Source organism: Rhea americana, unplaced genomic scaffold (genome assembly GCF_003343005.1).
Source record: "Rhea americana isolate MKP2758 unplaced genomic scaffold, rheAme1 scaffold_90, whole genome shotgun sequence".
In the NCBI taxonomy this organism is placed as follows: Eukaryota; Metazoa; Chordata; class Aves; order Rheiformes; family Rheidae; genus Rhea; species Rhea americana.
Genome location: NW_028187089.1, coordinates 505,481 through 527,561, shown reverse-complemented (window position 1 = coordinate 527,561; position 22,081 = coordinate 505,481). Strand labels below are relative to the sequence as shown.

At 50.3% G+C, this 22,081-nt stretch overlaps 1 protein-coding gene across 1 annotated transcript in view; it reads left to right on the top strand.

Annotated features, from left to right (window-relative positions):
- SLC16A2 (solute carrier family 16 member 2) overlaps positions 1–21,781 on the top strand; it is a 46,582-nt gene extending 24,801 nt beyond the window's left edge. Inside the window, exons 2-6 of the mRNA XM_085324248.1 lie at positions 9,242–9,386; positions 14,792–15,254; positions 15,915–16,058; positions 17,845–18,073; positions 19,771–21,781. Coding sequence (XP_085180374.1) covers positions 9,242–9,386; positions 14,792–15,254; positions 15,915–16,058; positions 17,845–18,073; positions 19,771–19,991 — 1,202 coding nt within the window. The 3' untranslated portion in view covers positions 19,992–21,781. The remainder of the gene's footprint in view (positions 1–9,241; positions 9,387–14,791; positions 15,255–15,914; positions 16,059–17,844; positions 18,074–19,770) is intronic.
- The last annotated feature ends 300 nt before the right edge of the window (positions 21,782–22,081 follow it).

Sequence of the window (22,081 nt, the reverse complement as noted above, 5' to 3'; positions counted from 1 at the left end):
ACAACCCTGCAGGGAAAGTGTGTCCGTTGGTTATCTTTATGACAGGCACAGCAAGAGAAACCCCTGGGCGTTTTGCCTTGGTTAAGCAGTCCATTGAGTTTGTTTCAACGCCTGGGCCTCTTGCTGGAGGGACCCAAGAAATGCGCTGCGGATGTCAGAGGTGATGCGCAGCTGTGCTGAGCCTCCAGAACTTGATTTTTTTTTCCATACTAAAGAGTCTCTGCCATTTTGTTTAGGCAGCTGTTGCATTAGGCACCAAGTGCTTTTGCACAAACATCTACAGGGCCATCAGACTTGAGGAGCTCCCGCTTGAATAGGTGATCGCTGGGGTCTGGCTGGGGGAAGACCTGGCACAGGGGAATCTGTTGCTTGTTCCAACACAGAACCACTTGCAGATAAAGAAACATCATGAGTGACTGCAATAGCAAGGTCTCCAAGTTCCCTGTGGGTCTAAATCATGAAAAGATATTTGCAGCTGCTGGTGGGTTTGAGCCCGTATGCTCTGATGGCTGTGTGGTTTTACAGGATCATAGAAATCCGTGTTCAGTGTTCAGATTAAGTTGTTACAAGCATCAGTGCCATTTGTTTGGTAACCTTAGTCTGTGGTAGGTGAATCATCTCTCAAAAATTGTAAACCAGGAGACACAGAGAAGAAAACCTTCCTGGCCTGCTGAGAGAAGTGCTCAGAATAAAAACCCAGCTTGGGCGTATGGTGGTTTTCATCTGCAGAGCACGTGCTACTTTATTGCTATTGGAAGAATTTCATGAGAATTTGCATTTCTGGACTGGCTCTGGATTTTTCAAGGTGAAGTAAGAGTCAAAAGACAAATACTTCTCCCATATCTACAGGATGTCTTTTGGTGCATGGTCCTGAAGCCTTGCTGTGGAGGGGAAAGACATAATTTAGTTCAGACGTGGGCCTGAACACCATTTTGCCCTAACTAGGCTTCAATTTTATGGTTTTGGAATAGAACGATACAAAATGTGGCTTGGGTTGAATTTCAGAGATATTCACTGCACAAACCTCATGCAAACACTTTGTGCCTGCTTCTTGCCAAGCAAAACCATGGATTTGTCTCTGTCTCTACTTAACATGGCCACAGGGCTGCTAATATTGGGACCTTTTCACACATAAGCTGATATCCTTCACTTAGCGGTTAAAGGAGATTGAAATGGCTGGTGTGGCAAGGAGAGGCAGAGCAGTGCTTGTCGACAGCAAGAARCAGAAGGAAAGTCCTCGGTCGGGATTTTACTTGCTGCCATTTGCAACCAGCTATTGCAGCAGGATGATCTTTGCAGCACCGAGGCCTGGGAGGGGATCTTGGGGTCATCTTTCTCATATTCTCTGCACTTTAATATTCTCTGAATCCTTGAGCGAGACAGAATGGAGAGAGGTCAGATGAGGAAAGATGTGATTTTGCACGGGGGAGGAGGAGGGTTCAAAGTACATTTCCAGCCTGTTCTGTTCCAATGCCCTGGACTCCTGAAACAGTCACAAATTGATTTTTAAGTCTTCTGCGGCAAAGACTCGATGGGCACGCTTTATTTTCTGGTCTGTTTTATTATTCTTGGTCTCAGGACCATGCAGTGATGATGGTAGCTAATGACTTTATCCTGCTGCCACTTCTCCTCTGTCAGCCACATTCTTCCTTCGTCCCTTGTAATGCYACTAAGAGCAGGACACTGAAAAGAGGTCTTATGTCCGACCTGGCCTTGTGCTGACTTGCAATTTTGTTTTTCTTGATAAGTTAGCAACAGACAGTGAAGTTTGTTACAGATTTGAGTTGTGAAAATCCATGATGGGTGAAATGCCATTCAGTGGATACCTGTGATGTCCCGGTGCATTGCAAAAGGTGTTAGAAGTTTCTGGAAACAAGTTGGTTCAACTTGGATGCACACACTCTCGTTGGGGACCTTGAGTTTAGCGGAGCTGCAGCAAATTTGAACTTGACTTCGAAATTAGGCGGATGGTCATGAGCAGCAGGGTCACATCATGTTCAAGACCTGCAGCTCCTCAGCCAAACTGTGGTGGCATGTACAGTCAGCCTGCTGCGGTGGGACACGTGGAGTACATTAGCTTCGTTGCTTTGCAGTGGGTCATCTAACTCCAGTTAAGCTCCACTGGCAGTAGGGTAAGAGACYGTGTGTGGTCTGTAAATACAGCTTGGTTGATGAATGGTAATACATTAACCCCGATAAATATTACTGTCTCTGCACCGCCAGTTGAAGCAATGTCCTTTGTGAACGTGTGCTGCATGTCAGCTTGACAGCGGGAGATGTCCCAGCTTTTGCCGAGCTGGGACAGCACACACAAGGCATAATTTGGGTCTGAATGATTAATTTTATTCCAATGTCCAGGTTGTTTTCCAACTGGGCCTGTTAGAAGGGGGGGGGGAAGTTAGTGAAGCTTTATAAACAAGGACTTTGCTACAAAGCTTTAGGTTATGCTGCCAGGCAGGGCTTGCTAAACACTTAATGAGTTTGTATGTCCTCTAATGCAGTGGGGCCAGGTGGGCTGTGTCGGCGCGTTTGCGAGCTGCCTGCTCCAGCACTGCCTGTCTTTCAGAGGGAAACCGGCTGCCTGTCTGCTCCACAGAAGCTGCTCCTTAGCTACTGCACAGACCCAGGCGCGTTTCCCTTCCTGCCACGTGCCATGGTGACCTCCTTAGGCTGTGACTTTGCATCTCCCTTTATTCACATCTTAGCAGATCTTCCCCAGATTGGACCTGGCATATGCTGGGTGTCAAGTGTGTTAGACCGAACTTTACTTTGAGTCTGCAACAAAATGATGCAAATTATTTTGTAAGGGAGTAAGATAAAACATCTGCTAGATTTTGACTGCATAGAGAGAGTTTTTATGGTCTACTGCCTCCCCGAGCCTGCAAGGTTGTTTTGGCTCCTGGGCCACCAGAGGATGGGGACCGAGTCAGGCTGAGAGGCCCTTTGAAGGTGTGTGATGAGGTCTGTAAGTCAGCAGGGTTCCAGCTGCCTTCCCTGTCCCCAGAAAAGCATCATCAATCCYGGAAAAAGGCAAAAGGTTACTTGATATCTTGGAGGAAAGATGTGGCAGGGCAGATGTGGGTGTTTGTTTCATCTTTTGCTGTCCAGTCTCTCCTCTGAGCAAAGCTTAGCACTTGCAGCATCAGCCACCAGCATCCAACCCCCTCCCAGCAAAGCCGTCCAAGAGGGAGGAACGGAGGGAAACGAGGGAAGACACTTCCTATGCGGGCCCGGGGCCGGATCTGAAGTCACCTCCTGGTCCTTGATCCATCCAGACTGAAGAATTTGGGTCAGTGGGAAAACTGCATAGCTGGGAACGATGTCCTTTCCTTTTGTCTCCCAAGAGATTAATATTTAAAGGAACAAATAGACTAGACTGCATGTACCTCATGGTATGCTTTTTAATGACGTTTTTCTGAAAGCTTTAACAATGAGCTGAATACCAGAGGGAATTTGAGTCTGTGTCTCGGAGTGATTACTTTTTCCCCTTTTGTTTCTAACCTCGCTCCAGTTTTCTGTTCCCAGCTTGTTTGGCTCCATGACTCCCAGAAAACTTTTCTCGGATAACGGCAGAGAAGGGAGCTTGGCATCTGYTGGAAAGAAAGTATGTCAGCTCGTGGGACCCTGCTCTGGACTGAAACTCTTTGATCACCTCCAGCGTCCTGAACCCRTGCAGTGTGTAGACACTCACTATATTGAGGCATTGGGACTCCACCTTGGCGTTCACAGGACCTTTAGGGTCCCCATATAATGGCAGCTGCTGGGTCCCAACGCCCGACTGCTGGTGTCCCCAGGACCAGTGTCACCTGCCTACAGGGCAACCGTGGCTGAAGCAAGCCTGATGCCAGGCTTCTTCCGTGCAGGCCCAACTGAAGCCCACCTAAATGTCATAGGGCAGTTGAACAAATGAGTGTAGGATTTGCAAGGGATTTCTTAAGGAAGAAAGCACTCCTTGCTTTAAGCAGCACACGAGGAGATGCAGCTGCAGGCCATGCAGAAGCACATRCCTTTCTGCATTGGCTTCCTCCCTGGTTTGTGGGCCAGCTTGCCAAAGCCAGCTCTGGCCCTTTGGGAGCTGCCTTCCTTGCAAGCTCCAAGGATGGATCAGCTGTGAGTGTTGAGTCCTCTGAGCCCTTACTGAGCRGGGCCGGGGAAAGGAGAGCTTGACTGGGCCTCAGTGCCTCTATCTCTCCACTTCATCCATTCGCTTCTTGGAGATGTTCAGCCGCTGTCTTCCTCCTGCCTGTGTTGAAGGCCATGTTGTAAGTGACAGCTTGCATGAGCCAGCTACAGCATTGCTGACCCTCATGTTTAAAAATCATAGGTCATCTTCACTCCCCCCAACACACGCAAAGGAAGAGTGCTTTAAATGGGATTCTTTTTAGCTAAACAGTGGCTCATGAAGTGTTTTGTATTTGTGAAAAGGCATCTCTCAGAGGGTGGGCTTTCTGGCTGCAGAGCACGTGCAGGACCTTGTGACCGGGCTCCCTAGAGGGATCAAGCTGGAGACTTTAATGAACTTGTTTCGCCCTGCACAACACCCAGCTTTAACTGTTTCTGAGCCTGTTTGGCYGCACGCTGGGTGCCAAGCGAGGCATTCCCCGCCGCGCAGAGCTTCTCTGGGGCAGCGCAGGGGTCTCTGCAACGGCACCGGGCGAGGAGATGCCGGACAAAGGGAGCCTTGTTCTCCCTGCTGTCGTGGCGAGCCTGCGCGAGGAGTGCCGGGCGGATTTTCGGATGCTCGGTTGCGCTGGCAGCGTGGCCTCTCCCGACTGATGAGCCATTTCGTCCTGCTGAGAGCCAGCTCCAAAATAAGCCCCTTCAGCTCTGGCTTCCAGTAAGTGGTTGGACACACAGCACCTTGAGACTTGATCAAATCTCAACCTGATTCACGTCCAAATTATGCACAGTACTTGAACTAAGTCCAATCCAGCACTGAGCTGGATTTTATCCATATTTTCTTTTAGACTCTGCTGCAACAGTGCTTGATCACAGTGCGTTGCTGATAAGACCTCATGTGTCTTGTGGGGGCTTGTATTTGTGTGTTTAAATGTATCACCTCAATTATCTGACAGAGGATTTTTGAGGTGTGGCTGGGCTAGGAATTAATGATTTGATCCAAAACCCATTGAAATCAAAAGCAAGATTCCCCCTTTTTTCCTGTGGGCTTTGACTCAAGTCCCAACTTCTCTAACATCTGAAGACCTGCTAAACTGATGTCGTGACAATGGCTGATTAAACCCAATGCGTTTTCCACCTGAGGAAAGGAGATGTCTGCCATTAGGATCAGCAGTGATCCAGGAAAGTCCACGAGACACTTGAGTATCATGTTAAGCACATTTCCAAAAACGAGTCCTTCTAGGTCCTCCAGGAGCTGTGATCATCGCAGCGCAGAGCAGGTCTGGGTCCRTGACTATAAAGGCAGGTTTGCGGCTAAATGCTGTAGAAATTGTTTTTTCTGAGCTGTGATTTCTCACCATTGCTTTTCTCCAGCCTTTCCCTGAAACTCAGTAAAAGGCACTTTCTGGGAGATACAAGAGTCTTCTTCACAGCAGCTTTGCTGGCACAGCTCTCTCCCTCTCCCACATTATGCTTCCCACCAGCTAAAATACGAAGRTAGTTGTGAAACCTGCTGTTGAGGGGTTATTTTGGTGCAAATTGCAAAAAGCATCCCTGAAAAAAACAGAGCACGGGCTTGGGCCTTAGCAGCTTTCCTGTGGCTGGAGCTTGCAAGGAAGGCTCCTCGCTGCTCYGCGTCTCGGAGAGCTGGATCTCCACCAGCCTTCCCGGCTTCCTGGGCCGTTGGGAGGGCTGGCGTGGTTGTGAAGGGCTGTGAAGACAAAAGCGTACTCTGGAAGTGCGGCTGTTGTTCTTACTAATTTTAACTTGATGTTATTACTGAAAACTATTTTTATTCATTGCTTGTGGTAAGCTGCTTCTTTAAGGTAGAGCAATTTGCCATGGGAATCTTTGCGTTGTTTACTGGTATCTCCCTTTATCAACTGAAATCTGCAGCAGCTCCCCGTCGCTGAGCCTCTCACGTTGGGTTTGCTTCGGCCCCCGCAGGTAAGYGTGTGTTTTGGGCCGGAGATTGCTACTGCTCGTTTGCATGTAAATCTCAGGATTATTAAGATCAGAATCTGGCCCTTTAAATTTAATACCTGCTTTATGCTTTTATTTCTGTGTTGCTTAAAGCAATTTCCAAAAATAACAAACTTCAAACATGATGGGGCTGTCTAACATTTTACTGCCTTGGCTGAAGTAGAAGGAACATTTCTGAAAGTATATTATCCAATTTAACGAGCCTTTCCCATCCTGGCTTTTCTCCCACCCCGCACCCCCTTTTGTAGTTGTTTTGGACGGCTCTTTGGAGTGGTGCCATCTAATCCTATTAGAAGGACTTTCATTACACTGTGCGCTGTGTTTATAACCAAGAAAATTAGCTAGAGAGGGGGTCTGCTCCCTCTCCCTCGCTCTTTTTCATTTCATATTGTGTTGAGACAGGATCCAAGTGAGTCCCAAAAGGTTCCTGCTAGGCCTCTGCTTTCCTTTTTTTACTTCAGTCGGAATTTATTAAGGAATACTTCAGAGTAAATTGGGTTCTTGAGAAATTATAATTAATTTGGAAGGGTCAGTTCTTCCCAGGCTGAAGAGGGCTTCTTTGTGTGGTCCCTTTTGAAGGGCAGAGACTGAAGAGGTTGTTAYGTAGCAGGCATTTTCTTTTAATAGGGACCTGGATATTTTCTGAAAATCTCACGGCTGTTGAAGGTTGTTACCGAGAAGGGCTAAAACAGTATGCAGAGCTCTTGGTTTTGGTGCAAGCGGCTGGTCATATGCTGAAGCCTGGCTGGGAAAAAAGCTGGGATCCCGCGTTTCCCAGATTGCTGGTAGTACAGCCCGGACAGTGGATCACTGGAGCTCCAAAGCCGCAAAGGTCATCTCACTCTTATTTATAGAGAGATCTGTCAGCGGGTGGCAACACATGGAGGCCAGCAAGCAGCGGGGTCCGGCTGAGGACTGTGGGCACAGCATGGCGTGGGCCAGCCTGTAGTGGTGGCTCAAGGTCCCCACGTTGGTCCCCGCTCCATGCTGCTGGTCAAGCACCCTGGGTCGGCAGGAGGATCCCCACAGGTCACCCCRGGAGAATTAATGCCACAGAGAAATACTTAACATTGCAGAACCACATCTCGCAGAAGCTAAAACATGATGCTATCGAGACATGTGGGGGCACGAAGGAGGAACGAGCCCAGGGTCAGGCAGATCTTTGATGGCACTTCCCTGGAGAGCCAGCRTCTGCTGGGCTGCCCTGCCTGCCTGTTTGCTCGTCGTCACTGTGGGATTAGGCTCCTTTCTTCTCCAGCATGGATTCAGTCTTTCCTTGCAGTGCCTGGGAAGGCAACAGAGCTGTTGTGACTGCGGGGAGAGCATCCCACACAGCTGAGACACCAAGGGAGGGTGAGGAGCAATCCTGATTGCGGCGCTCAGTCAGAGCTTGGCACTAGCAGCGACTGAGGATTTTGTGTGGGATTGTGCAAGGAGACTGCAGTCGTTCACATATGCAAGGGAGCCAAGCAGATCACAGCGTCATCTTCTCCATGCTTTGCTTTGCAGCCTTGTTGTCTGTGAAATGAAGCCTCTAGGACTGACCCAGCTGGACCTTTGTCCTCCTTTTCACGTGAAAAGGCCGCCTGGGTCCCCACAGCTTGGAGCGCAGTATCAGGTGCTCCAATGCTGGTGCAGGAGCTTGCTGCGCATCGAGAGTTGCTCCTCAGCCCTCAAAATCTCACCAATYCGTTGCTCTGCAGATCTCGTTCCACCACGGCCTGACAGCTGTCGGTCTGCTCCAGGGTGCCGGCTCTTCCCTTCTCATCCATCTGTCCCTCGTGCCTTCCTCTGAGCCCYACACCTTGGTCAAGGCCTAACACCTCCTGCACTGCGTTCCCAGTTTGCTTCTCCTCAAAGCTTGCAGACAGAGATTTCTGTTTACCACATTGCTTTTCTTGAAAGCCTGCCTTTCCTGTAGAAAGCAGTTAAAGAAACCATGAAAAAAAGAAGGTGGAGGGCAGGGAGAAGAGGAAGGGCTAAACTGATCTCATAAGAATGAAAGTTTCTTAAAAAAGACGGAGAGACAGACAGTGGTTTTCTCCAGAAGTAGGTAGAAAGGAGACATGAGGTCATGTTCCTGCCTGGATATCACCCAGCAGAGCTGGGGATGTAATTTAACCTGATGTAGCTTTGTGGGCCTCCATGAGCTTTCTGAATGCAATTTTAAGAACATAGTAGTGGTGAGACATTAATCGGGGAGAGCTTGTCCCTTCCCACGGCTGTAGTGTCTTTGTTTTTTTTGTGTTGTTTGTTTGTTTGTTTGTTTGTTTTGAACTTCTGAACCATGCCAGTCTCGCTCGGTAGGGCTTGGACCTCATCCTTTTAAGTGTTGCCATTTCTCTGGTTTTCATTTCTTGTTGACGTCGAGGTCCCATAATTTGAATATCAAGAGCTGCTTGCTAGGGAAATTGCCATTTAATTAATAAGCCTTGCAAGTTCTGCTTTGGGTATGTCCTATTGCTGGTGGGTTAGGGAAGAGCGCTGCAATGAAAAAAAAAACGCATCCAATGTTATAAGAAAAGCCTCGTGGCAAACAGGGAAGGGTAGGAAATCCCGCAATCCTGCCTCTCTAGGGAGTGAAGAACAATGATGGATTAATTGTGGCACCTAAAAAGGCAGAGCTGTAACTCAGGCTGTCGCGCTCCTAATAGCCAAGAACTGGGCACAAGGGACTCTGAGGTCCTCTGAATCCRTGAGTGCTCCTGGCCGTAGAGCCTGTTTCATGCTTAGAAAGAGCGTCAGCGGAGCTGTGTACAGGCCGTAAGAGCAACCAGAAAAAGATATTGCAAGCTGGGCTCCTTTCCTAGGCCACATAGGAGCCCAGCAGAGGTGAGTAAAAGGAAAAATTAGATGTGCCTCCCTCGCACAGGTAAAGACACTGCTGACCTCACCACGATCAGTGTGAGCAAGGTCACATGCACTTGCTGACGCTGGCAAGGAACACGAGCGTTAACGGTCATATTTGTGAGCTGTATCGTTAATTAAGTGTACAACGGGACTGCCTCTCTGTGGAGACCACCTCCAAAGCTGGAAGCGGTCCCCGATTTGCTGTGTGCTCTGTGTTTTCTCGARCTGGCACGCGTTCATTACACAATCCTCACCTTCATGTTTCTTCTCTCTCTCTCACTCTTCCTAGCATGGGTCGGTGCTTTGGCCATGGGGATGATTTTTTTCTGCTCCCCCATCGTGAGCATCTTCACGGACCGGGTCGGCTGCAGGACAACAGCAGCCTCAGGAGCTGCCATTGCTTTCGTCGGACTTCTCTCCAGTTCGTTCACCAAGTAAGGCTGCCACTCGCCTGGCCGGGGGGCTAAGGGGTCACGCCGCCCTTTGGCGAGCCGCTCTTTTTAATTGCTCTCCCCAAATCCCCTGCTACTGCACTGTTGCTGCCTTCTGGTGCAGATCAAGTGTTTTCAATCTAGCTGAGAGGTCTCCTGGCATCACTGCAGCCCATGTGCAGCCCACATGCACACAGYGTGTTACTGTCCAGACTGAGTCCTGAGTTGCTTTTTTCTCCTTAAATAACAAGGGAATGAACTGTAACTGAGTGAGGAACTTTGCTTCATGGGATTTCAGCTTTCAGGAGCTTCTCTGCTCATGTGCTCTTAAATTTCTATGTGCTTCATTTGATCTTTAAGATAGGCAGCGAGAAGTTGGCAGGCCACTCACAGGCAACACAGAAGAGACACTTGTGGACAAAACTGTTGTCCTTTGAAAACAATTTCACATTTAATACTGAAAGTAAAATAATATTTCACTGGTTACACCTGGCAAGAGTTAATGGTGGTCACTAAAGCATGAAGTGCTCAAGGGAAGCTGAAAGTTTCCATGTGCAGGAGCCTGGAAGTCAGGAATGTAGATGGGGTTTCGAGCAGTTTGTGCTGTTCCCGCACTGGCTCCGAAGCCTGCTGGTTTTGACACAAGGCAGAATGATTGCTACTCCGTATTTTCTATGGCTGATCCTTTCCCATAGATTTCCATTGGCAGCCTGTCACCAGTGCGCATTTTGGTAGTAAGTCTACCTGATTTAGTGTGATAGTTTTTCTGACCCCTCTTTAGGGAAGCAAAAGAAGTCACCGCTGGTGTCCTCGTCCTAGGTGTCTCTCCTTAGATATAGCCTCAAAAGCTCAGTACTTGGGCACYGTGGAGACATCCTCCAAAGCATCGTTTGCCCAAGCTTGTCTGAATAGAGATGTTGCCGGCAGCTGGATTTCAGTTGAAATCAATATTGTTTTAATTAAAATGCTCCCAGAAGTGTTTTTCAAAGGAAATGCACTCTTGTTCCAAAGAGGACGACTTGCCTGCGTGCTGCCCAGAGCCGCCTTCGTGCCAGGCTCGCTGCTGGCGCCGGGGAGGCCGGCCTCCGACAGCTGGCTGAGCAGGGCCTCCCAGCGCTCCGTGCTGGGAGAGAAGACATCTCCGGGGAGTTTTACATTGTGCAAGAAGCATGGGCTGCCTGCTGCTCAGCCACATGATGGTGGGCCTCCATCACTGGCTCCTAACGAGACGCAGCTCAGCGCAAGGAGGACTTTTACCCTGAAGATCAGTGTCTGATGAAACCCTCAAGCTTGTCCCAGACATTGGTTTCCTGCAGAGATGTGCGTGCGTGCCCCATTCCCAAACCAGCAGGAGGGTCTGACAGGCTGTGGCATGCCAAGACCTGTCTCCGTGGGGCTGTGGGAGGCCCCGCTGTTACGGTGTGAGGGTAGAGGCAGCTCTGGAGGCTCTGCTACATGATGTAGCTCCTGACTGCTCCCAGCAAAGCCCCTCACTGACCCCACRGGCAAGCCTGCAGGGGTGGAGGAGCCATTTCAGCATAAAGCTCGTGTGGCTTTGCTTTATTTTCAGTTGTAACATGCAGCATCGCAGCACACGGGCCCTGCGTCATGCCTCCGGCAAAGCACGTAGCRCGGGGACTGGGGCTAATTGCACCTGGGGGGCTTGGGGTGCTGTAGCCATCTCCTTCAACACCRTGAGCTGTGGCATGGAAGAAACCGCCCCTCTCACTTCATCCACAGATGATGGCCCTTTGTATTTGAGAAGATAATAGTGATTGGAGAAAGCCTCATCAGTCCTGAGGGAAAGCGCCTCTGAACTCCTGGCAGCGCACAGGATCAAAGAGGCACAGCGCTTCCCTTGTAATCTTTTTTTCCCTCTAATCAACGAAACTTTGACTCTTTTTTTCCCTTGCTGTAAAGTGTTCGTGCGAAGAAAAAGCACTCTCGAGACCACATCACTGCCAGTGGATTGTTGTGTTGGGCTTAAAAAAAAATGCATGCAGAGAAAAATATTATTTCCAGGAGAATTCAGAGCTGAAATCTGTATTTCCTGCTCCTGCTTGCTCTTAGCTGAAATTCCTTTGGCTGCCTTTTAAGGGAGGAATGAAACCCCTTTGCAGCTGTACGCAGGAAGGGAAGGGAGGCCTTTTTATTGAGCTGCCTTGGGCAAAGCTGAGCCGGAGTCGGAGGACGAGCAGTGCGTTGTGCGATTTGGAAGCGCTCCATCTGGATCACGAAGCCCAGGCCTAAAATTTGGAGCTAGCAGCTCCTACTCGCCCACAACAAGGAAGAGGCTTTTTCACTTTGACGCCGCACAGCCGCAGCCGGAGGATCAGACTCGCGGACCAGGCGTCGCAGGGAGCGCACTGGAGCATGCCGAAATGCGTGGCAGCCAGAGGTGGTGACAAGCACAGTCTAGCTCCCTTTTAAAAGTCCCAAAGATCATACACCGCACATCGGCCCCAAGCCTCCTCCCACGTCGGTGTGGGCTTGAGGTAGCTCTTGCCACCCCACCGGCACCGCTCGCTGCTGCCTCGTCCTTGCCCAGCCAAACTCACTCAAGGGACACGTGGTCTTTGTGGTCCATTTTTTGAGCAATATGAGAACAGTCAAGGAGATGCTGTGCCCGAGCTGAATCCACAAGTCTCAGAGCCATGTGAGCCCACACCCAGAGAGTCCTGACACCGCTCTGAGCAGAGCTGAAGATGCCTCAATCATTTGTCCATGCAGCTCGAAAGGCAGGAACCAAGCACCGGTATTGGGGCTTGCTGGCAGGCGGTGCCTCCTGCTCRCGAGGTGTTGGGAGCTCCGTGTAAAAAACACTAACTGAACGAAACGTGCTGCAAAGCAGAGACTGGGAGAAGGCTGGGGTTTCTGGATTTGTTGTAGCCGAGATGCTGACACGCAGCTTGGCAGCAAGAGGAGCAAAGCAGCTTATCCTCTTTCCGGACTTCCATTAGGTGCCTTTCAGCGAGCTTTGCTACRCTGTTAATCAGCCAGGGCTGCTGCTGGTCTAACAAGTATCAGTTGGGTTCACGCTTCCCCTTCCCACCAGTTTGGAGTGGGACATTTTAGCATGAAGGCAGGGAAGGACCGACGGAAATACTGGCTAGTTTGGCAGGGCTGTTGTCTGCTGGGCCTTGTGGGCCCCTCAAACCCTCCCGCCAGCTTCTCTGGTGGGGAATGATTATCTCGTCTTCTGGCTCACCTTCCCTGACCCAACTTCTGCTTCTTCTCTGAGACGTCGCTGTGTTTCAGTCATATCCTCTGAGCCAGAGATGAGCTCCTGGAGCAGCTGGCAAGCTCCTCTTGCCTCCACTGCAGCAGAGCAGCTCCAGAGCTGCAGAAACAGGAATTCCCACCTTGAATCTGGCTGTAAGAGGAGCTGCATGCCGGTCATGAGCCCCCCAGGTGGTTCACCTCCTGCTTCACTTCCCACCATGCCAAGGTTCGTACATGGGCCTTCAGCAGCAGGGACCTCTCCTCAGCTCGTGTTCTCTGCACTGGAGTTATTGCTCCTGCCTCCTTTCATCTTTCACCATTAATAATGCAAAGAATTTTTCTCCGAGAAACCTATCTCCTGCTTTCTGCACCTATTTTACCTATTCCTTGCTACACCCTCAGCATTTTCTGCAGTTACGATGTACAAGACTTTGGCATGTGGCTGAATTTCACTGTTGTCCTCAAGGGGATTCTTGAGGTGTCACTTCTGTCTTTGTGCGATGGCATTAAGGATGTTCTCCCACTAGAATAAGACCACAGAGCCTCGGCCACTGGGGCTGAACAGGAGCTATTGCAGTTGTGAGTTGTAAGTGAGAGGCAGCCATTAGACAGTGACCTAATTATCCCAGGGAGCTGGAGCCGCGTTTCCCAGCAGGCGACTGTGCTGGGTGAGCAGAGCAGCTGGCTGATTCCCAACAAACAGGATGGGAAACCCTGGCTAAGAAACAGGGCTGAAGCAAGCCCCCACTTTCGTGCCCTATTGCAGCGACGTCTTAACGCCAACGTGGAGCAGATGGGACCTGTGGCATTTGTCTCCCCTTATCCAAAATGTAAGATTAGCCACAGACCTGAAAGCTGGTGTGATCTAGCTGCAATCACTAGGACTGGTGCGTGGGTGGTCGGGACCCCCTGTGGTGTCCACAGCCCCCAGTAAGTGGGTCAGTCCCTGGTTCCCGTGACGTCTCCATCCCTCTCAGGGCTTTCCTTGGGATGGCTGTGCAATCCAGTTCTTTGCTTAACTTCTGGTGGAGGATTTTTCTGATGGAGCTTAGCTCTGGAGTAGGTAGAAATCGCCTTTCATGACAGCCGTTCCTCTTCGAGCAGCTGGGAATGGCAATCATGTTCTGCTTCCTACTTGGCTAGCTAAAGGGACAAGCTTGTAACGGAATAAATGATGCACTCATAAACATTTCCTCAACTTCTGACTGCTCGGTTTCTTTTGGGCTGCTGTCTTCTCACTTGCTCTGGGAAAAGCGTTTAATCTTTTACACGAGCACTTCTGAGAGCTGCAGTAACCAGGACCCAGTTCCTGCAGCATGTTTAGGCTGGTTGGTGGCCCAGATGAATTAGCCCAGGTGTTTCCATCACACTCTCCTCCCATGCAGCATTTTGGCGGCAGACTTTTGCAGCTGAATGTATTGTGCAGAGGTAGAAAAAAATCCTTCTTCTGGGGAGAAACTTACAGGAACTCAAGAGGTTATTTGCACTGCCTAACTTTAGTCTCCTTTCTTAGCTGCTTCTATTGGGAAAACCRGGCTAAAACAGTTGAGAAACGGCTCATTCCAAAGGGGCTCGAGTACTTTACACAGGCTCTGTAGAGCAGCYGCTTCACTCCCTCCTCAGATGCAGTCACTTCTGTAAGGTGAAAATGAAATCTATTAAGCATCTGATTGAAACTTCTGAAGGAGCTCAGAGAAGAAGAACATAATTAACCAGCCTGGAATTTGGACGGAAACGCAATGTTCTCGTCCTAAGTGCCTAATAATCAATGAGGTTGGTGCCTTCTGCATTTAAACACTGGCTGCAGAGTGTTTTCAATTAGTTATTTCAATGGAAAACGCCTGAACTTCTAGCTAAAAATAAGGCGCCTTGCCTGCCTTAGCAAAGCWTTTTTTACTGTAATTTAAAAGCTGTTCGGGTTAGGTAAACTTCCCAAGGAGAGCAGGCTGGCTGCTATCTTCTCCACTTCTCGTTGCAGAAAGCACTCCCCGGTTAGGCTCCATTTTCTCTGAGCTTTAACATGCCAGCTGTGAAATGAGGATAATCCTTGCTTTGTCTAGGGAATAAGCTCCTCAAGACCGGGCTGTCTGTGTAGTGCCCATGGTATGCGAGACCTTGGTCTTGATCTGTGAGGAAGTTTGTTTGCCCCTGTGTAACATGACCACGTGCATGTGTTTTCCCGCTAGGTCTCTTGAAGTTCGCTATTTCACGTATGGGATCATCTTCGGCTGTGGCAGTTCCTTCGCCTTCCAGCCCTCRCTGGTTATCCTGGGTCACTACTTCAAACGCCGCCTTGGCTTGGCGAATGGCATCGTGGCCGGTGGCAGCTGCCTCTTCTCTGTTTCCCTCCCCTTCTTTTTGAAGACAGTCGGAAAGGCCATCGGGCTGGCGCATACTTTCCAAGTACTCAGTGCCTTTATGTTCATCCAGATATTCTTGTCCCTGACCTATCGGCCCATCTTGCCACCTTCCTGTGACTCTCAGCATGATGGGCAAGATAAGACGGTCAGCCGGAGTGTGCAGCAGCAGTGCTGGACTCAGATGCGCAAGTATTTCAACCTGAGGGTTTTCCGGAGAAAGACCTATCGGATTTGGGCCTTTGGGATCGCTACTGCTGTCCTGGGATACCTTGTACCTTACATGCACCTGGTAAGGRCATTGTCAGGGCTGGAAGGGGAGGGGAGTCCCTTTGCCCCAGTCAGATGGCTCCTCCTTGCAAACAGAGAAGAGTGCCATGAGCAGGTGGAAAGGTGGAGAAGGGCAGGAGGAGGAGAGAAACAGYGGACACAGAGCAGCCTAAAGCCTTGAAATTAAGAAACTGCTGCCGGCACTTCCTGTAAACAGGAATAGTGACAGAGGAGACGTGGCTTTTGAATGTTCTTACAAAGGACCATGTTGATTGCTCCCTCTAGACAACGTCTGCATCAAGCAGCAGCAGAGTGGTTGCTTCYCACCGCTGAAGTCAAATGACTCCAGAGGTGAGGTGGCAGCATTTCTGTCATGCTCAACTCCTGGGAGAAGAATTGGTAACGAGAGAGGACGGAGGTGGAGTTGTTGGCCCTTGGGTTTGCAATGTGCAGATGCTGTGGGCTCATGTCAGCACGGTGTGGACATGAGCATCGCAGCCACCCTGAAGCATAGTGAGCCCTCTGAGAGGGGTCCACACACATGTGCTCAGGATTTAGAAGTGTGTGTTCCTTCCAAAAAAATCCTTGCTTTAGTGTTTAAGGTCATTCCAGCTCATTCATTTGCAGTGTGTGAGATGAACTAACTTAGGGAGGATTAATGTCCTTATTTCCTTCATCCTAGATAAAATATGTGGAGAAGGAATTTAAAGAAGACAAAAAGGACTGGATTCTCTTGGTTTGTCTTGGAGCCACTTCAGGGCTTGGACGCTTGGTTTCAGGCCGGATTGGTGACTGCATTCCTGGACTAAAGAAGATTTATTTGCAGGTAAGTTCTGCCTGATCCTCCATGTAGCTCCACGCTAACTCCTGTAGATCAGCAGCTTGGGACACTCAGCTTAGTAACTGTCAGCGACGGATCTTAGATCCTTTTCCAACCATTAGCTAACACTCTCATATGCCATGAGCGAACAACGTTTATTATAGGAGGGTGCACAGAGGAACAGAAAGTCCCACACCTGACCTCAAGTCTTGATAAATTTTGATATCGTTTCAGCATAAAGACTGTAGTCGTGTCTCTTTTTCCCTACCAGCTAGACACCCTCTCGCCTTCTTTTGGTTGTGATAAACAAACTGCTGAAATCTAGCAGATAATCCAGAARATAATCCTTTGTAAGGCTTCTTAAAAGGTCCTTCTTAAGGGACTTCTCTGAGACAAGAGTGCTGGGCTCAGAGAACAGGGTAATGTTCTCGACCTGTTCAGTRTTATCATCATTTAAAGTGTAGTTTTGGTCTTGATGGACTGCTAACTGGTGCTTTCTCTCCCTCCACAAGTCGCTGTGCTCCTAGTGTCTAACTCTCAGCTTCAAAGTCATGGAGATATGAGAGGTTTCTGAGCAGTACTGATGATTGCCATCTATTTTGCTCCTCTGGATTCTGGTTTGCTGTAGAAGGAGCAATTCTGCCAGCTTCTCAGGGAGGACAGGAAGCAGAAACCAGCTCCTCCTAGGAGGATGGATAGCATCTATTCAGTCAGCAGCATGGAGCTAAAACAGCTTTTGCAACTGCCTGGCTGTTTCCTTGTGGGAGAAGAGCCCTCTGAAGCCCTCGGTCAGGAAAGAGAAACTCAGCAGCACGAAAGCCATTGCTTTCTCTATTTCAGATGAGAAAGCATGCTATCATTCAAATCAAAGCATTGCGCTGGGTTTTGAGCCTTGTCTGCAATTCCGAGAAGTAGGAAATATAAAAGCAAAAAGTCCCGTGGTCCTGGCAGAGATCCCAGAAGAAGTGAAAAGATGACCAAAGGCAATGGGTAGTAATGTCATCCTTCAGAAGTCATCTCTGGGAGGAGAATCTCTGTGCTGTGAGATGTTCCTGACTCTGGGATTGTGCTCAGAGGCTGAGCTGTCTTTGCACGGTCTCATCTTTTTTTCCCATAAACTTCTCACTCATTCTAGAGAAGTGTTTGGCGGATCTTCTGTTCCTGGATCTTGTAACATCACCTGTGTAAACAAGCAACTTTGGCTTTGCTGCTCCTGTTCAAGATGCCTGAGCTTATTTTAATGGCCRGATGTTTTGAAAAAAATCTGCTATGATTTAAGCACTATAAAAAAAATCCACTTCCTACTGAATAAATGTTGGTACTAAATAGTGAATGCTCTTCACTGTGCTTAAGGCCTTCAGTTATTTAGGAATTTTTCACAATGAGACAAAAGTGAAGGGCAGAGGAGGGGCAGAAAGGCATTGCGGGATGAGCGATCATACAGGTCAGGGGAGCAGGAAAAGGATCCGGACAGCAAAAGAGCCATCCGAGTCCCAGCAAATGCCCAGAGCAGCTGCATGTCTTTCCATGATGCCTGGTAGGGGACTGAGCTTACTAATTGCAGGATCAGTTGAGGCTACAAGTTTGAGGACTTGTTTCTCCTGGAGTATTTGTGTTACCTGCCCAAGAATCTCATCTTCTCCTTTTAAGATGGAACACCCTCAAGTCACTGGAGGGAAAGTGCAGAGTGGCTTCCTCTTAGCCATCCCTGGTAGTCCTGCAGCCTTTGGAAACCCTGAGCTCACCCAACCCTGCAGACACCTAACGAACATGCCTGCTTTTGTCTCTCCAGGTTGCGTCCTTTATGCTGTTGGGCCTCATGTGCATGATGATCCCCCAGTGCCAAGGGTTTGAGGGCGTCATTGTCATCTGCCTCTTCCTCGGCCTTTGCGATGGATTCTTCACCACCATCATGGCCCCCATAGCCTTCGAGCTGGTGGGGCCCATGCAGGCATCCCAGGCCATAGGGTACCTCATGGGCCTGATGGCCGTGCCCATGACTGCTGGTCCGCCAATAGCAGGTTGGTAGCAYCTTGGTGTCAGTCCTGGACCCATCTATTGGGAGTGAGCAAACACCTGTAGCTGCTCTCACCTGTGGGGGTATTTTGGCATGAGAGCAGATATATGCCTTTTAACGTTCTAGTTTATCGTGTTACCACAGGGGTTGAAATACRTATACACCATGGCTTTTTGTTGTTGTTGTTATGTTATACCTGTACATGCCCTTTCCACCAGCATTACATCCTCAGCCAGTGAAAAATTCCTGTCCGTCTTGGGCCTGCCAAATTGCAGGAACTGAATCAGGCTGCGCTGATCGGGTGGCTGCTCCCTCCTGACACCTTGGCAAATCTCACAGCACAGCCAGTCTTTACCCTCTGGCAGCTCAAACTGGCTGCGTGGTGCCAATGAGTTGTAAGTAAGTCTCTTGTACAGGCTTGTTGCAGGGACTTTTAACATCTCTGGACCTTTCTCCAGCCTGATGAGAAGTGACCAGCGAGGGAGCAGCAAGACAGGCTCAAAAGCAGAATGAGTCTGTGATCTGTGAGCATGTAAGCTAATTGCCCTGGAAGATAAGCTAAAAAATGGGGAGGTCATGATTCGTCTCCAAGGCAGCGTGGAATGGACCATAGGGAATTTCTTGAGCAGGGAGAAAATTCAGCGTGGACTGTACAGACAAAAAAAAAAGCCCCACGTAACAGATGATAGAGGCCTTATTCTCAGGAATGTGTCACAGAAAAGATTAGCGTTTTTTAAAAGTCCTTTCATACCGTGAGGTCTGAGAAGTGATAAGCTCAGGCCCTGGATCACTGAATCCAAGTTAGAGAAAGAGACACCTGAACGCAAGTCTTGCAAAGSCTTGGGTAGGTGCTGAAGCATGCCGGCAGTCTGAACGTCCTTAGAAGTGAGTGCTTTGCTGAAACAGCAGAACATCCGCAGCTGAACCAGCTAAGCTAAAAATTTATAAGCACGTCTGATATTCCTGAGCCAGCTCAATGCCATCGTGAAGGAACTCAGTGGCTGGAGAAGTCCCAGTGCTGCAGAACATCCTGTATCGGACCGCTTTGGCACAGTGTAGATGAAGGGACTCATTTCATAGACTTAATTCCCAGGCAAGTCGCTGTGCTTGAGAAAACCCACAGGGCTTTTCCGGTGTCGATGGATGGTAACGTGTTATTCTCTGAGGGTGCCAGGCCATGTGAGATCTCACTGAGCTAGCAAGTGCAGAGCATATTGGTTTTCAAGAGATCGGCTATTGTTTGTAATTGCCAGCACATATTTTTCCCTTTACATCCCCAAAATAGGCAAAGTGTCCTTAAAAGTGGAGCAGAACCTCCGGGTGGAGGAAATCAGCTCAGGAGCAGCCCGTGCCCTCTTTGCCTCTCTATCTGTCGACCTCGTGGCTCTCAAAGTGCTCAGAAGTACCACCTGAAACATTAATGCTGTCTCAGCCCACTTTCAAGGTCGTTCGAGATACGGCTGATCTTGTTCTGCTCTGGTTCTGGGGCTGGGGCTCCCATTCTCGGGATCCTGGCCACAAAATGGGGTCTGCACACAGCTTTGGAGCCAGGGTGTGAAAACTCCCAGGAGTGGACTGGAAAAGAAATGTTTTAAAAACCTGATCAGCAGAGCTAGAGAGCTGAAGTCCTCCCTCAACGGAGGGGACAAGTTAGCCGTCAGACTGACGTGGCTGTAACTGATGTTGCTTCTTTTCTTTCAGGATACCTCAAAGACTATTTTGGRAATTACCACGTTGCCTTCTATTTCGCTGGCGTTCCCCCCATTATCGGAGGCTTGGTGCTATCTGTCGTCCCCCTGGTTCATCAAAGGATGCTCAAGAAGCAGCGGCTGGATTCGGGCAAAGACAAGATGCTGGTTTCAGAGACGGTCATGAACGGAGAGCTTCTTCCAGGCTGTCCTACCTCCGAAGCACACGTATAAAGCCTTTCGCTGGGCCTCCACTCTGACACACGCACACCTAGACACACACTATTGCCACCAGCATCTTCTTGCTAGCCTAAGCACAGGCCCTTTTCTAAATGGACTGTGATTCTCAATGATTGCAGAGGCACTATGGTTGTAAAGGAAAAAAAAGTTCTTCTAGTTAAATGCTTTTAACTAGCAGAAATGTTCTTTTTCTTTGGGACAGTTTTGATTTCAAAGCCTCATTTTTTTCCCCCTCTAACCCTTTTTCTAAGGAGAACTCTCACCAGGATTGACATCTGATCGACCTCCTTGCCCTTTTCCCAGTTTTCTATGTGTCACGACAGAGGTTTACAGCTAATAAATAGCTTTTTAAAGAGCTCGTTGAGCCTTCGGGGTGTGCTGCCCGTGCCCTTCGGTGTCGCTTGCCCGGGTYACGGTCAAGCGAGCTCGTCCGTCCCAGTGCAGCCCGAGCGGTCCTGTTGGAGGCGGCAGCTTTCGAGGAGGAAATGCCGCTCTAGTCCAACGCAAAACCGAATAGCCGATCGGCGGTGGTCGCCCTGTAGTCTTTCTTTCGTCTCCCGTTGTTCCGGAAACCTGCTTCGGGCGCCGACTGCTGCAGGCGCCGGCGGGAGGCTCGTGCAGGGGCCGCGGCTCCGTGTGCCCTCTTCCCCCCGCGGTCGATGGCGCGCGGGGAGGTCTCGTGGGCGCTGCTTGCTGCCCGCGCCCGGAGCAGCGGACGCTAACCGGCGTGTCGCGACGTGTCTGCTGTAGGCCTGTAAAACGAGCCGTCCCGTCGCCCGGCCCTTTCGCCGGGATGCTCTTCTGTGGCTGGTACTGCTGGTCGCCTCCCTGCCTTGTCTTGGGAAGCAGGAGGTGCGCAGCCAGGTCCGGCGCCTGCGGGAGCGACCGGCGTCTTTGGGGCGCGTGCTGGAAGCCGTCGGGGCGGGCTCGGCTCTTCGGAGGACTCGGAGAGCAGCCGGGGGCTGTCGCCAGCGGCCCCAAGCGCCTCCTCCTGCAGAAGGCGCCACGGCCCGCCGAGGCCTTGGCGTGCGCCACGCGAGCCCCTCGTAGACGGTCACCACGGCGGTAGACGCTGGAGCGACTAAGGAGCGAAGCTTTCTGGACATTTTTAATGGTGGCATGTAAGACGATTTGTTCACTGGCGCTTTTTTTGCATGGCTTTTGTACCTCGTTTTTTCGTTGCTCACAGCCCGCCAGATTTAAAATCCCYGCGGCTTTTTGGTAGCGTTTCTAGCCTCCCCCAGACTGCGTCCGTGACCGTCTGGCCCGTTCTGCTTCCGCAAGGGAGCTTGCAGCGCTCTGAGCTCATTCGATTTTTTTTTTGGGGGGGGGGGGGCTGCGTATCCCCGTTCACCCGTGGGAGCCCCCTAAAGCAGGAGAGGAGCCCTTCCGCGGGGCCGGCGCAGCCCGCAAGCTGCCGAGGTCGGCGGTGGGCCTGCCGCCCGCTCGAGCCCCGGATTTCATCGCTCGACCCTGCCGGCGGCACTGGCCGTGAGGGGGGCTCTGCCCGCGAGAGCGCCAGACCGCTGCGAGCACCGCGGCAGCTCTGCGCCCCTCTGCCCCCCCCAAGTCCGCTTGTAACTTAATACGCCCTTAAAATTTTGTATTTGGAAGTGAAAAGTATTTGAGTGTGTGTCTTAAAGTACGCCTGTCCTTTCAGAATGTGAACTTCTGGTTCTTGGTATACATTAAAAAGAAAAAAAAAAAAGATATTAGCACGTTTTTGTAAATGTTTATGAATGTCGTTTAGAAGCCCTGTAGAATAAACCCGGTTTAAAAAGAAAGAGGGGGAGGTGGCGTGTCTGTCCTGCCCGCCGGTTTCGTCGCGCCTTTTAGACGCTGCCTSCTCGGAGGGGTTTTCGGCTGCCTCCCGAGCCGGCCCCTGCGGCGGGCCCGGCGCCGGCRGACGAGCCGCGGCGCCCTGACCTGCCCGGTTCTGGCCGGCGGCCGCTGAGTTGCTGCTTGAAGCATCCAGCAGCTTTGCTGCGCTTTCCTCGAGCGCTTGGCAGCGCGTCCCTGCTCGCAGACACCGGCTCCTTCAGYGGGAGCCGTCCAGGCTCGGGAAACAACGTTAAATTAAATTA